At 49.5% G+C, this 14,963-nt stretch overlaps 1 protein-coding gene across 1 annotated transcript in view; it reads right to left on the minus strand.

Annotated features, from left to right (window-relative positions):
* The window catches only part of LOC119976803 (organic solute transporter subunit alpha-like), a 51,997-nt gene extending 41,138 nt beyond the window's left edge, over nucleotides 1–10,859 (minus strand). The window contains exon 1 of the mRNA XM_038817599.1: nucleotides 10,738–10,859. Coding sequence (XP_038673527.1) covers nucleotides 10,738–10,769 — 32 coding nt within the window. The 5' untranslated portion in view covers nucleotides 10,770–10,859. The remainder of the gene's footprint in view (nucleotides 1–10,737) is intronic.
* Between the last annotated feature and the right edge of the window lie 4,104 nt (nucleotides 10,860–14,963).

Here is a 14,963-nt window from a genome sequence, read left to right on the forward strand (position 1 = left end):
ACCGGAGGTGTAGGTACACCTACAGTGCTGTTAGGAAGGGAGTTCCAGGATTCTGACCCAGTGACAGTGAAGGAACGGCCGATATAATTCCAAGTCAGGATGGTGAGTGGCTGGGAGGGGGAACCTCCAGGTGGTGGGGTTCCCAGGTACCTGCTGCTCTTGTCCTTTCAGTGATAGAAATCTTGGATTTGGAAGGTGCTGTAGTCCATCTTGCGGATGCCACATACCGCTGCCACCATGTGACGGTGGTAGAGGGAATGAATATTTAAGATGGTGGATGGGGTGCCAATGAAGCGGAGCTGCTTTGTCCTGGATGGTGTTGAGCTTTGTCAATTGGAGCTGCATTCATCCAGGCAAATTGAAAGCATTCCTTCACACTGCATGGCTTGTAGATGGTGGCAAGGCTTTGGGAAAGACCTGCTTTTATACAGCAGTTTTCACAATCTCAAACCTCTCAATGCATCCTCCAGGCAACTCATTGAGGTTTTTTAGTGTCGGGGACACAGCAGCCAAATTGTGCACAGCACGTTCCCACAGAAATGAGATAATGACCCAGATACTCCGTTCTTGTGATGTTAATTTATTGACCAGGACACAGAGAAGAATTTCCTGACAAGAATGTGCCCTGGGACCTTTTGGAACTCACTTTCTTTTGGAAAAGTACATTTTATTCATAAAATATCTGAAAGAGCATTACAAACAATTCAGAATACATGTAATAGTCATTCAATGTGAATCAGACAGCCCGAGGGGGTTGTATACGCTTCCCCTTCCCTCGGTTCACTATGGCTGAAAGGTCTCAGACAGCGACCTTCCCCCATTACTCCTCTGTGATGGCTACCGCAAGCTTCACTGTGTCCCTCAGCACGTAGCCCTGGCCTTCTCCAGGTCTCTCCTGGTATGGATGTTGCCTTTGTCACACAGCAGGCTGAAACTGCATTTAGACATTTATTCACGGAATCCCCTCCCTATCAGCCCTGGGGGTGTACCTATATCCTATGGGTGGCATGTGGCACAGTGGTTAGCACTGCTGCCTCACAGCTCCAGGGGCCCGGGTTCAATTCCCGCCCCGGGTCACTGTCTGTGTGGAGTTTGCACTTTCTCCCCATGTCTGCGTGGGTTTCCTCCGGGTTTCATCCCACAGAGTGGTAGATAATGGGGAGCCAATGGATGTGGTATATCTGGATTTCCAGAAAGCCTTTGACAAGGTGCCACACAAAAGGTGGCACCTTTGCATAAGATAAAGATGCATGGCATTAAGGGTAAAATAGTAGCATGGATAGAGGATTGGTTAATTAATAGAAAGCAAAGAGTGGGGATTAATGGGTGTTTCTCTGGTTGGCAATCAGTAGCTAGTGGTGTCCCTCAGGGATCCGTGTTGGTCCCACAATTGTTCACAATTTACATAGATGATTTGGAGTTGGGGACCAAGGGCAATGTGTCCAAGTTTGCAGATGACACTAAGATGAGTGGTAAAGCAAAAAGTGGATACCTACACTTGGGCTAGGGTCTGGCAGATGGAATACAATGTTGAGAAATGTGAGGTTATCCATTTTGGTAGGAATAACAGCAAAAGGGGTTGTTATTTAAATGATAAAATATTAAAACATGCTGCTGTGCAGAGAGACCTGGGTGTGCTAGTGCATGAGTTGCAAAAAGTTGGTTTACAGGTGCAACAGGTGATTAAGAAAGCAAATGGAACTTTGTCCTTCATTGCTGGAGTTTAAGACTAGGGAGGTTATGCTGCAATTATACAAGGTGTTAGTGAGGCCACACCTGCAGTATTGTGTTCAGTTTTGGTCTCCTTACCTGAGAAAGGACGGACTGGCACTGGAGGGTGTGCAGAGGAGATTCACTAGGTTAATCCTAGAACTGAAGGGGTTGGATTACGAGGAGAGGTTGAGGAGACTGGGATTGTACTTGTTGGAATTTAGAAGGATGAGGGTGGATCTTATAGAAACATATAAAATTATGAAGGGAATAGATGGAATAGATGCGGGCAGGATTTAGATCATTTGGAGACTTGGGCGGAGAGATGGCAGATGGAGTTTAATCTGGACAAATGAGAGGCAATGCATTTTGGAAGGTCTAATACAGGTCGGGAATATACAGTGAATGGTAGAACCCTCAAGAGCATTGACAGTCAGATCTAGATGTACAGGTCCACAGGTCACTGAAAGAGGCAACACAGGTGGAGAAGGTAGTCAAGAAGGCATACGGCATGCTTGCCTTCATTGGCCGGGGCATTGAGTATAAAAATTGACAAGTCATGTTGCAGCTGTATAGAACCTTAGTTAGGCCACACTTGGAGTATCGTGTTCAATTCTGGTCACCACACTACCAGAAGGATGTGGAGGCTTTAGAGAGGGTGCAGAAGAGATTTACCAGGATGTTGCCTGGTATGGAGGGCATTAGCTATGAGAAGCGGTTGAATAAACTCGGTTTGTTCTCACCGGAACGACAGAGGTTGAGGGGCGACCTGATAGAGGTCTACAAAATTATGAGGGGCATAGACAGGGTGGATAGTCAAGACATTTTCCCAGGGTAGAGGGGCCAATTAGAACATAGAACATAGAACAGTACAGCACAGAACAGGCCCTTCGGCCCTCGATGTTGTGCCAAGAAATGATCACCCTACTCAAACCCACGTATCCACCCTATACCGTAACACAACAACCCCCCCCCCACCTTACTTTTTAGGACACTACGGGCAATTTAGCATGGCCAATCCACCTAACCCGCACATCTTTGGGCTGTGGGAGGAAACCGGAGCACCCGAAGGAAACCCACGCACACACGGGGAGGACGTGCAGACTCCGCACAGACAGTGACCCAGCGGGGAATTGAACCTGGGACCCTGGAGCTGTGAAGCATTTATGCTAACCACCATGCTACCGTGCTGCCCCGAATAATTACTCGGGGGCATAGGTTTAAGGTGCTAGGGGCAAGGTTTAGAGGAGATGTACGAGGCCAAGTTTTTTACACAGAGGGGAGTGGGTGCCTGGAACTCGCTGCCAGAGGAGGTGGTGGAAGTAGGAACGATAGTGACGTTTAAGGGGCACCTTGACAAATACATGAATAGGATGGGAATAGACGTATACGGACCCCAGAAGTGTAGAAGATGTTAGTTTAGACGGGCAGCATGGTCAGCACAGGCTTGGAGGGCCGAAGGGCCTGTTCCTGCGCTGTACTTTTCTTTGTTCTTTGAAAGAGCACACCACCTTGGCCCACACTCCTGCCCTATCCCCACAACCCTGTAACCCCACCCAACCTGCACATTCCTGAACACTAAGGGTAACTTAGCATGGCCAATCCACCCAACCTGCACATCCCTGAACACCAAGGGTAATTTAGCATGGCCAATCCACCCAACCTGCACATCCCTGAACACCAAGGGTAATTTAGCATGGCCAATCCACCCAACCTGCACATCTTTGGACTGTGGGAGGAAACCCACGTAGACAGGGGAAGAACGTGCAAATTCTACACAGACAGTTACCCAAGGTCTGAATTGAACCTGGGTCTGGCGCTGTGAGGCAGCGGTGTTAACCACTGTGCACCACGTCACCCCAATCACTAAGACCACTAATATCTACCTCTGTAACATTGCCCGACTTCACCCTCATCTCAACAATAAGATGATAAGACAGAGGAGCAGGAGTGGGCCATTTGGGGCTCAGGGCTCAGGGCCTGCTCCGCCATTCAGTAAGATCATGGCCGACATGTTTATGCCCCCCCCCCCCCCCCCCCCCCGCAAAACACTTGACTCCCTTGTTGGTCAAAAAAAACTGGCTAACTCAACCATGAATATCTCCAATGGCCCAGCCCCCACTGGGGGAGAGAGTTCCAGAGATTAACAAACCCATCCAAGCTAAGAAATTCCTCCTGATCTGTGTTGTAAATGGGCGATCTCCTCTGCTGATACTGTGGACGCAGTTTTACATTCCGGAGACTAAGTCCAGTAGCAGAAGTGAAAGTCCGGGTGACTCATGCTGGAGAGCAGGATGGCTGAAGATCTGAGATTGTGCCATTCCGTTTAGTAATGATGCAGCTGTGAGGCGCACATCAAATCTTGCGGTGGAGTGGGCAGGAAGTGTTGATTCAGTCTCATCCAGCATGGGTGACAGGCAGCTGACTAAGGCGTGAAAAGGAAGGGGAAGGCAGCCCCCACTGACCTGAACATCCAGGAAGAGGTCCACATCGCCAGTGTCATAATAATGAATGAAAACACATCGAATTGCATCCAGAAATATTGGACTTTAAATAAGACCTGAGTTTCTTTTAAGTGGACACAGAAATCATTGCCTGCATTGTTGCAGTGATCCTCGAAGAGACAATGGGACCAACCCTGTGACCAGACAAAGTACTTCTAAAAGCATCCATAAGCTCATTGCCATCTCTGGTGGAGACAATGGCTACCTTATCAAGAGATTCCCTGTATTATGCTCAGGCGGATGTTTGTGGATTTGCCTTCCCACGTGGAATATACAAAGAATGGGCTAAAAGCCCTTTGAAAGCTGCCCCAGGTTGTCTGGCTGTGTGTGTGTGTGTGTATGCGTGTGTGCTCTGTACGGGCAATTGTTGGAAAGCTTTGACATAGAAATAAAAGCCAATAAACATACTCACAGCATCCCTGCAAATAGCCTTTTTTGCAGAAATATCTCTAGCTCTTTGACTGTGGAAGTCAGCCAAGTCTGCAAGGACGTAACTGAGAGAGATCTGGGAAGTTTCTATGCCAAACTATGGAACACTAGAATCGCAAAACTGACCACTCATCTACTGAAGTCAGCGTCACTGGAATCTCGAATTGCAAAGGCCACATCACGCAATCGTTTACTCCTCACGGGTCAAGGATTGTTCCACATCCCTTTTATAATACATTTCCTTACCTTGAGCTCAGTTCTCCTTTCTAATCTGTACCAATGTTTCTGCAGGCGCTTTACTATTTTCTTGCCTTTCGTAATTAATAAACACGCTCCATCTTCCACTCCAGGGAGCCCGGGTTAAATTGACTCCTTTTAAAACCGAACTATTGGGTTGGAGAAAAGGGATCCTTCGTAGATTAAAATCCAGCAACGGAGGGGATTGAATAAAGACGGGGGGGGGGGGGGGGGGGGGTGGGGGGGGGGAGATCCGGGATTGTAACAATTTGGGGGTATCCCAGCTGGACGGTGACAAGTCGAGGGGTCTCCCCTGGATCAACTATTTTGTGGAGCCTCACCTGGGGTGGGTGTTAAGACCAGGTGCGCGCCACTGATGTACAGTCATGAAGCAGAATGTCCTAAATTCCCGCTGGCGGTGTTGGGTGGCAAAATTTGGTATGGGGGCCAAGATTCCAGAGTGTTGGCCTTTTAGTGAGCATTGATGAGATGCTCTGCGAGGTGCTCAATTGACCTTTAACTTCCTGTGAAAGTCAAGAGAACAAGGTACCAAACTCATTTCCCAATGTCGGCATGCTGATTTTTAGCCTCCCGTTAAATCACCCGCCCGCCCACGTGTCCCGTTGTTGGTGGCAACAGAAATTCTACTCAGCGTTTCGCGGAATGAGAAGGGTTCTTATTGGAACACATGAGATCCCAAAGGGACCTCATTGAATGAATTCCTGGAAGATGCTTCCTCTTGAACTAAAGATAGGGGACACAGTTAAAGAATAACAATGATCTTTATTGTCACAAGTAGCCTTACATTAGCATTGCAATGAAGTTACTGTGAAAATTCCCTAGTCGCCACATTCCGGCGCCTGTTCGGGGACACGGAGGGAAAGTTCAGAATGTCCAATTCACCTAACCTGCACATCTTTCGGGACTTGTGGGAGGAAACCGGAGCACCCGGAGGAAACCCACGCAGACACGGGGAGAACGCACAGACTCCGCGCAGACAGGCCCAAGCCGGGAATTATAAGACCATAAGACATAGGGTCAGAATTAGGCCACTCGGCCCATCAAGTCTGTTCCGCCATTCAATCATGGCTGATATTTTCTAATCCCCATTCTCCTGCCTTCTCCCCATAAGCCCTGATCCCCTTATTAATCAAGAACCTATCTATCTCTGTCTTAAAGACACTCAGTGATTTGAAATCCCTCCTCATCTCTGTTTTAAAGGATCGTCCCTTTAGTCTGAGATGGTGTCATCTGGTTCTAGTTTTTCCTACAAGTGGAAACATCCTCTCCACATCCACTCTATCCAGGCCTCGCAGTATCTTGTAAGTTTCAATAAGATCGCCCCTCATCCTTCTAAACTCCAACGAGTACAGACCCAGAGTCCTCAACCATCCCTCATATGACATGTTCTTCATTCCAGGGATCATTCTTGTGAACCTCCTCTGGACCCTTTCCAAGGCCAGCATATCCTTCCTTAGATACGGGGCCCAAAACTGCTCACAATACTCCAAATGGGGTCTGCCCAGAGCCTTATACAGCCTCAGAAGTACATCCCTGCTCTTGTATTCTAGCCCTCTCGACATGAATGCTAACATTGCATTTGCCTTCTTAACTACCGACTGAACCTGCACATTAACCTTAAGAGTATCGTGAACAAAGACTCCTAAATCCCTTTGTGCTTCTAATTTCCTAAGCATTTCCCCATTTAAAATAGTCTTTGCCTACATTCCTCCTTCCAAAGTGCATAACCTCACACTTTTCCACATTGTGTTTCATTTGCCACTTCATTGCCCACTCTCCTAGCTTGTCCAAGTCCTTCTGCAGCCCCTTGCTTCCTCAATACTACCTGTCCCTCTGCAGATTTTGTATCATCTGCAAACTTAGCAACAGTGCCTTCAGTTCCTTCTTCCAGATCATTAATGTATATTAAGAAAGGTTGTGGTCCCAGCACAGACCCCTGAGGCACACCACTAGTCACCGGCTGCCATCCTGAAAAATACCCCTTTATCCCCACTCTCTGCCTTGTGCCAGTCAGCCAATCCTCTCTCCATGCCAGGATCTTACCCTTAACACCATGGGCTCATAACTTATTTAACAGTCTCCTATGCGGCACCTTGTCAAAGGCCTTCTGGAAATCTAAATATATCACATCCACTGGTTCCCCTTTGTCTAACTTCCTTGTTACTTCCTCAAAGAACTCTAACAGATTTGTCAGACACAACCTCCCTTTACCAAAGCTATGCTGACTCTGTCCTATTTTACCATGCAATCGAACCTGGGACCCTGGTGCTGTAAAGCAATAGTGCTAACCACTGTGCATCCGTCTCCTTGGGTCTCCCGTTTCAGACAGAGATGAGGAGAATGTTTTTCTCCCGAAGTGACGTTAGTGTGGTAAACACCACTAGTGATATATTGTATGTATTACGGCACTGCCCGTATATTAGAGGTACAACGGTAAATCCCTGCCTGCTGGCTCCGCCCAGCAGGAGGCGTATAAAAGTGTGTGCTCTCCGGTGCTGCAGCCATTCCGGTTCCAGCTGCGGGAATAAAGTGCAATAAAGCCTCGATTGTTTCACCATTCTCGGCTTGTGGTAATTGACGGTACATCAGCTAGTCTGTGGGGCCGTGGGGGCCTGAGTCACTGAATATATTCAGGGCTGAATTCGCCAGATTGTGACAGACGAGTGAGTGAGGGATTTTATCCAGTGAGGGAAGTATAATGGGGGGGGGGGGACAGGCAGGAAAGTGGAGTTGAGATCCAGCCAGATCAGCGGTGAATGGTGGAGCTGGCTCGAGGGGCCGAATGGCCTCTTCCTGCTCCCATATGTCACAAAGTACTTCATGGCTCATGGGCTGATCCAGTCGCAATTGTTTCAAAGAGCCGTGGAAGTAGAGCTGGGCATTGATACGCATGGTGGGTGTTTACAGTCCAAACACATTGTCCACTTTGGCGGGAAGGATACAAAGGCAAACTATTCAAATGGGGAGAGACAGACTGCAGAATGTTGCGGCACAGAAGGATCCTGGTGTCCGTGAGCAGGAATCAGAAAACGCCAGCACGCAGGCAGTTAGGAAGGCATCAGGAATGTTGGCCTTGATTACAGAGGGGATGGAGTATGGCTACAACTGTAAGGGGAATTGGTGAGACCTCACCTAGAGCATTGTGAACAGTTAGGGCCCCCTTACAGCAAGACGGACATATTAGCATTGGAAGCAGTTCGCTCGGCCGAATCCTGGACTGACAGGGGCGGTTTCCCGATGAGGAAAGGTGGAGCAGTTGGGACCTATTGGAGTCTTGAAGAATGCGAGGTGATCTTTTTGAACCACGTAGGATTTGAGGGAGCTCTCTCTTTGTGGCGGGATCTGGAACTGGGGGGGGGGGGCACATTTGTAGAATTTCTTTGGAATCCTCTTTCCCAGAAAGCAGTGGGAGCTGGGTCATTGAATATATTCTGGGCTATCGAGGGAGTCAAGGGTTATAGGGGGGCAGGCAGGAAAGTGGAGTTGATACCACAATCAGATTAGCCATGACTTTATCGAACGACAGAGTAGGCCCCGGGGGCTGAATGGCCTCCTTCTGCTCCTATACCTATGTTCACCCTCATTCTGGATTTCCCCAATAGGAAAAACATCCTCTCCGCATCTACCCCATCGTGCCTCTCAGGATTTGACATGTTTCCATAAGGTCAATTCATTCTTCTAAACGCCAATGGGTATAGGCCCAAACTTCCCAACCTTTCCCCATTCCAGGAATCAACCAAATGAACCATCTTTGAATGGTTTTCAATTCAAGTATATCCCTCCTTAAATAAAGAGACCAAAACTGTACCCAGCGCTCAGGGTGTGGTCACCTGCATCTCAAATCCTTATTCAGGCCTTAGTCATCTCTAGATTTGATTATTTCAATGCACCCCTGGGTCAACCCCTCCCATTCTACCCTCGACAAAACTGGAGACCGTCCAAAACTCTTTTGCCGAGGTCATGGGTCACATCAAATCAAAAGCAAAATATCGCCCACATGACTGGGACGAGGATGAGTAGGTTTTTCGGGGGCGAGGACAGTTGTGCTAGGTGCTCGGGGAGCCCAGCGAACCACGCCCATATGTTCTGGGCATGCCCAGCGCTGGGGGAGTTTTGGAAGGGGGTAGCAAGGACAGTGTCGAGGGTGGTGGGATCCAGGGTCAAGCCAGGCTGGGGACTCGCAATTTTTGGGGTTGCAGTGGAGCCGGGAGTGCAGGAGGCGAAAGAGGCCGGTGTTCTGGCCTTTGCGTCCCTAGTAGCCCGCCGGAGGATCTTGCTACAGTGGAAGGATGGGAGGCCCCCAAGCGTGGAGGCCTGGGTCAATGATATGGCGGGGTTCATTAAATTGGAGAAGGTGAAATTTGCCCTGAGGGGATCAGTACAAGGGTTCTTTAGGCGGTGGCAGCCTTTCCTGGACTTCCTGGCGGAACGATAGGGAAATAGGCCGGCAGCAGCAGCAACCCCGGCGGGGGGGGGGGGGGGGGGGGGGGGAGGGTGAGGAGGGGGGGAGGGGGGGGGGGTTTGGATCGGTGGGAGGGAGAACTGTGTACATGGGTTTGTGGGATGTGGCGGGTGTTATCTCGTTCCCTTTTGTTTTGTTTTTTTATTCCTTTTGTTTGTAGTTGCTTTCGAAGTTGGGTGGGTATTGTTCTTGGGGTGTTACCGCGGTTGTTTTGTTAATAGAGTTGAGATGTTTATATTTTGTAAAAATTTCAATAAAAAATTTTTTTTTTTTAAAAAGCAAAATATCGCAGATCCTGGAAATCTGAAATACAAACAGAAAGTGCCGGAAATACTCAGCAGCTCCGGCAGTATCGGTGGAGCGAGAAACAGAGTAAATGGGCTGAATTCTCCCCCGGCGGGATTCTCCGTTTTGCCGGCAGCCTGGGGGGGGGGGGGTTCCCGAGGGTGTGGGGCTGCCCCACAATGGGAAACCCCATTGACCAGCCGGCGAAACGGAGAATCCTGACGGCATGCAGCATCCCGGGATGGAGAAACCCACCCAATGTTTTGAGTCGAATATGGAACTGAAGGAAAGTAGAAACGTGCTGGGTTTTCCGCTGTTGAAAGTGGAGAAGGGCAGGAAGAGCAAGAGGAAAGGTTTGGGATAGAGGGCGGGAGAGATGGAAGGACAAAGATGTCAGGGAACAAAAAGCAAAGGGAGTGGTCATGGAAAACCAATTTCCACTCCAAGTCCCCCTCGCTCATCATTCCTGAGCTCACTGGCCTACATGGGTTCCTAGCTACGTGAAGCTTTGATTTTAAAATTCTTACTCTTGTTTCAAATCCATCCAGGGCCTTGTCCCTCCTTAACCTCTGTAACCCCTCCCTGCCCTCCAGCCCTCTGAGGTCTCTTCGTCCCCAGAATACGTCCACCATCGGGCTCCAAACTCTGGAAGTCCTTTCCTAGCCTCTCCGCCTCTGTTAAGATGCTCCTTTCAAACCTGCCATGTTTTCATTCACCTTCCCGGATATCTCCCCGTGCGTCACATTTTCTTCGGTAGTGCTCCTTTGAGGTGCCTTGGGCTGATTCACTGTGTGAAAGTCACTGGATAAATTCAAGTTGTTAGTGCTGCTGAACCAACTTCACAAAGCTATCATCTAATCGTTTCGCTCTTTGGTGTTTGCGGGATCTTGCTATGCAACAATAGTCCGCCACTTTTCGAACATTGCAACAGAAAGTGCTTCATTGCTTGTGCCGCACTTTGAGCTGGCCGAAGGTTGTGAGAAGTGCAGATTCTTTGCTGTTCAGGATGTAAATTAATCCTGTGTTTCACAGACCGATCCCGCTCTTACTTAGCATTTACGCGTTAACATGTTTTCTCATTCTTGTTACCTGGTCACTTCCTCAGGATAAGAGATTCCCATCGTCTTTCCACTGTTGGGATCCTGTGTGCTCCTGTGTGCAGCCAGTGTGTGTGTGTGTGTGTGTCTGTGTCTGTGCGCTCATGAGAGATCTGTTCATTTGGTCGATGTAGCATGTTTGCGATAACGGGTCAGAAATTCACAGAGCATTGAACTCCAGAAATGCAACAGTAATCAATCTGCAACATTAACAACACTTTATACTTTGGACCTTTGGTGTTCCAAGCGAGGAATTCTGTGCTTCTCAGAGATAACTTTTACCCACCAAAAATTAACTTTGTTTGCAGCCCCCCTCCTACCCCCCCCCCCCCCCCCCCCCCCCCCACTTGTCCACTCACCATATTGTCTCCTGTCTTAGTGTAGAGTGTTGAGGGAGTATCTGTATCTAACCCCGTGCTGTACCTGTCCTGGGAGTGTTTGATGGGGACAGTGTAGAGGGAGCTATACTCTATATCTAACCCTGTGCTGTACCTGTCCTGGGAGTGTTTGATGGGGACAGTGTAGAGCCACCTTTACTCTGTATCTAACCCCGTGCTGTATCTGTCCTGGGAGTGTTTGATGGGGACAGTGTAGAGGGAGCTTTACTCTGTATCTAACCCCGTGCTGTACCTGTCCTGGGAGTGTTTGATGGGGACAGTGTAGAGGCACCTTTACTCTGTATCTAACCCCGTGCTGTATCTGTCCTGGGAGTGTTTGATGGGGACAGTGTAGAGGGAGCTTTACTCTGTATCTAACCCCGTGCTGTACATGTCCTGGGAGTGTTTGATGGGGACAGTGTAGAGGGAGCTTTACTCTGTATCTAACCCCGTGCTGTACCTGTTCTGGGAGTGTTTGATGGGGATAGTGTAGATGGAGCTTTACTCTGTATCTAACCCCGTGCTGTACCTGTCCTGGGAGTGTTTGATGGGGACAGTGTAGAGGGAGCTTTACTCTGTATCTAACCCCGTGCTGTACCTGTCCTGGGAGTGTTGTGGTAGTCACCAATTGTAGTATTTCATATATTATGGTAAGGCCCGTATAGTAGAGATACAAGGGTAAATCCCTGCCTGCTGGCTCCGCCCAGTAGGCAGCGTATAAATGTGTGCGCTCTCCGATGCTGCAGCCATTCTGGTTCCAGCTACAGGAGGCACAACATCTTTGCTCCATAAAGCCTCGATTATTCCACTACTCTCGTCTTTGTGGTAATTGATAGCGCATCAAGTGTTTGATGGGGACAATGTAGAGGGAGCTTTACTCTGTATCTAACCCCGTGCTGTACCTGTCCTGGGAGTGTTTGAGGGGGACAGTGTAGAGGGAGCTTTACTCTGTATCTAACCCCATGCTGTACCTATCCTGGGAGTGTTTGCTGGGGACAGTGTAGAGGATCTTTACTCTGTATCTCACCCCGTGCTGTATCTGTCCTGGGAGTGTTTGATGGGGACAGTGTAGAGGGAGCTTTACTCTGTATCTAACCCCGTGCTGTACCTGTCCTGGGAGTGTTTGATGGGGACAGTGTAGAGGGAGCTTTACTCTGTATCTAACCCCATGCTGTACCTATCCTGGGAGTGTTTGATGGGGAAAGTGTAGAGGGAGCTTTACTCTGTATCTCACCCCGTGCTGTATCTGTCCTGGGAGTGTTTGATGGGGACAGTGTAGAGGGAGCTTTACTCTGTATCTAACCCCGTGCTGTACCTGTCCTGGGAGTGTTTGATGGGGACAGTGTAGAGGGAGCTTTACTCTGTATCTAACCCCATGCTGTACCTATCCTGGGAGTGTTTGATGGGGACAGTGTAGAGGGAGCTTTACTCTGTATCTCACCCCGTGTTGTATCTGTCCTGGGAGTGTTTGATGGGGACAGTGTAGAGGGAGCTTTACTCTGTATCTAACCCCGTGCTGTACCTGTCCTGAGAGTGTTTGATGGGGACAGTGTAGAGGGAGCTTTACTCTGTATCTAAAACCATGCTGTACCTGTGCTGGGAGTGTTTGATGGGGACAGTGTAGAGGGAGCTTTACTCTGTATCTAACCCCATGCTGTACCTGTCCTGGGAGTGTTTGATGGGGACAGTGTAGAGGGAGCTTTACTCTGTATCTAACCCCGTGCTGTACCTGTCCTGGGAGTGTTTGATGAGGACAGTGTAGAGGGAGCTTTACTCTGTATCTAACCCCGTGCTGTACCTGTCCTGGGAGTGTTTGATGAGGACAGTGTAGAGGGAGCTTTACTCTGTATCTAACCCCGTGCTGCATCAGAGAATCACAGAATTGTTATGACACTAAGGGACCATTTGGCCCATCGTGCCTGTATCGGTTCTCCAGCAATCATCATGCCTTAGTGCCATTCCCATCCCCCGCACATTGTTTCTATTCAAATAATCATACCTCTACCAGACTACTTGGCAGCGCATTCCAGACCAAAACTACTCGTATCTCTAAGATGGATCCAAAAGATTGTCCAGAATTATTTGCAGGATATTTCCTCAATATGGCTTTGAAACCAACACTATCAAAACAGATGATCCGGTCATTAAATGATATCTTGCTGTGTATAAATGTTGCATTTCCTAAATTACAAAAGTAACTACACTATAAACGTACTTCTTTGGCATAGGGACGTCCTGAGATTGTGAAAGGTCCCTTTGACATTGCAAGTCTTTTTCTTTCCAATGCATAGCCTCTGATTATGGTGCTTAATCTTAACATAACTCCTCCCAACTCCTGGTCATCGATGCCATTCTTCAGTCTGCCAGTAGATTGTGCTAAAGTGCCACCTCACCTCTGCTCAGTGCTGCCCCCTGATGCTCAATCAATGACTCCAGAAGCGAGATTGGACGACAATTGAAGGCTTTACTGTACTAGATGTTTCTCCAAGCAGCGCAGGTGCAGAATGCGGCTGCTGGGGAGACACAGGCTCTTATACTCCGCCTTCTGGGCGGAACCAGCTGGCAGGCTTCACCAATGATACAGCAGTCTCAGGTACCTCCCACACCAATGGTCTTACAGCATTATCCAGGGTACCGTAATACCCCTAATACCGACTACCACATTCACCCCCTGTTAAAAAAAAGATCCGTCGGGGGTGGTGGTCTCGCGTTATACAGTGGTAGAGGTTGAGGTTATGGTGGTACCCGGTATACATTAGCAGAGAGTTTTGCCTCGTTACATGCCACAACTATTTACAGTATCTATTTACAGTCATAATGAAGCAATTAGTCGATAGAGGGCCCTGGTCGACCTCTGTGATCGCCGTTGCTTCGGCGGTGATGCAGGCGCCGGCGTGGGCATCCCTGGCTTCGGCTTCTTCGGCAGCTTCATCACCCCTGGATGGGACCGGTGGGAGGACCGATCCACCTGGGAAGGGGGCGGTTGTGGGGTGCGCCAGTGGGAGGGAGGGGGTGGTGGTGGTGGGGGTGTGGGTGGGGACCCAGCGGGTGCCAGGTCCTGAAGGGAGACCGTATCCTGTCGGCCGTCGGGGTACGCCACGTAGGCGTATTGAGGGTTAGCGTGAAGGAGCTGGACCCTCTCGACCAACGGGTCTGACTTGTGCACCCGCACGTGTTTGCGGAGCAGGATGGGCCCAGGAGCTGCCAGCCAGGTTGGGAGCGAGGTCCCGGAGGAGGACTTCCTAGGGAAGATAAGGAGACGTTCGTGAGGTGTTTGGTTGGTCGTGGTACACAGCAGTGATTGGATGGAGTGGAGAGCATCAGGAAGGACCTCCTGCCAGCGGGAGACTGGGAGATTCCTGGACCGTAGGGCCAGTAGGACGGTCTTCCAGACCGTTCCGTTCTCCCTCTCTACCTGCTCGTTTCCTCGGGGGTTATAGCTGGTCATCCTGCTCGAGGCAATGCCCTTGCTGAGCAGGAATTGACGCAGTTCGTCGCTCATAAAGGAGGACCCCCTATCGCTGTGTATGTAGGCGGAGAAACCGAACAGGGTAAAGATGCTGTGGAGGGCTTTGATGACGGTCACTGCGGTCATGTCGGGGCAGGGCACGGCGAATGGGAATCGGTAGTACCTGTCAATCACGTTCAGGAAGTAGGTGTTGCGATCGGTGGAGGGGAGGGGCCATTTGAAGTCCATACAGAGGCGTTCAAAGGGACGGGAAGCCTTTACCAGGTGCGCTTTCTCTGGCCTGTAGCAGTGCGGCTTGCACGCCGCGCAGATTTGGCAGTTCCTGGTGGCGGTCCTGATCTCTTCGATGGAGTAGGGCAGGTTGCGGGTCTT

This window comes from Scyliorhinus canicula, chromosome 13 (assembly GCF_902713615.1).
Source record: "Scyliorhinus canicula chromosome 13, sScyCan1.1, whole genome shotgun sequence".
Lineage (NCBI taxonomy): Eukaryota > Metazoa > Chordata > Chondrichthyes > Carcharhiniformes > Scyliorhinidae > Scyliorhinus > Scyliorhinus canicula.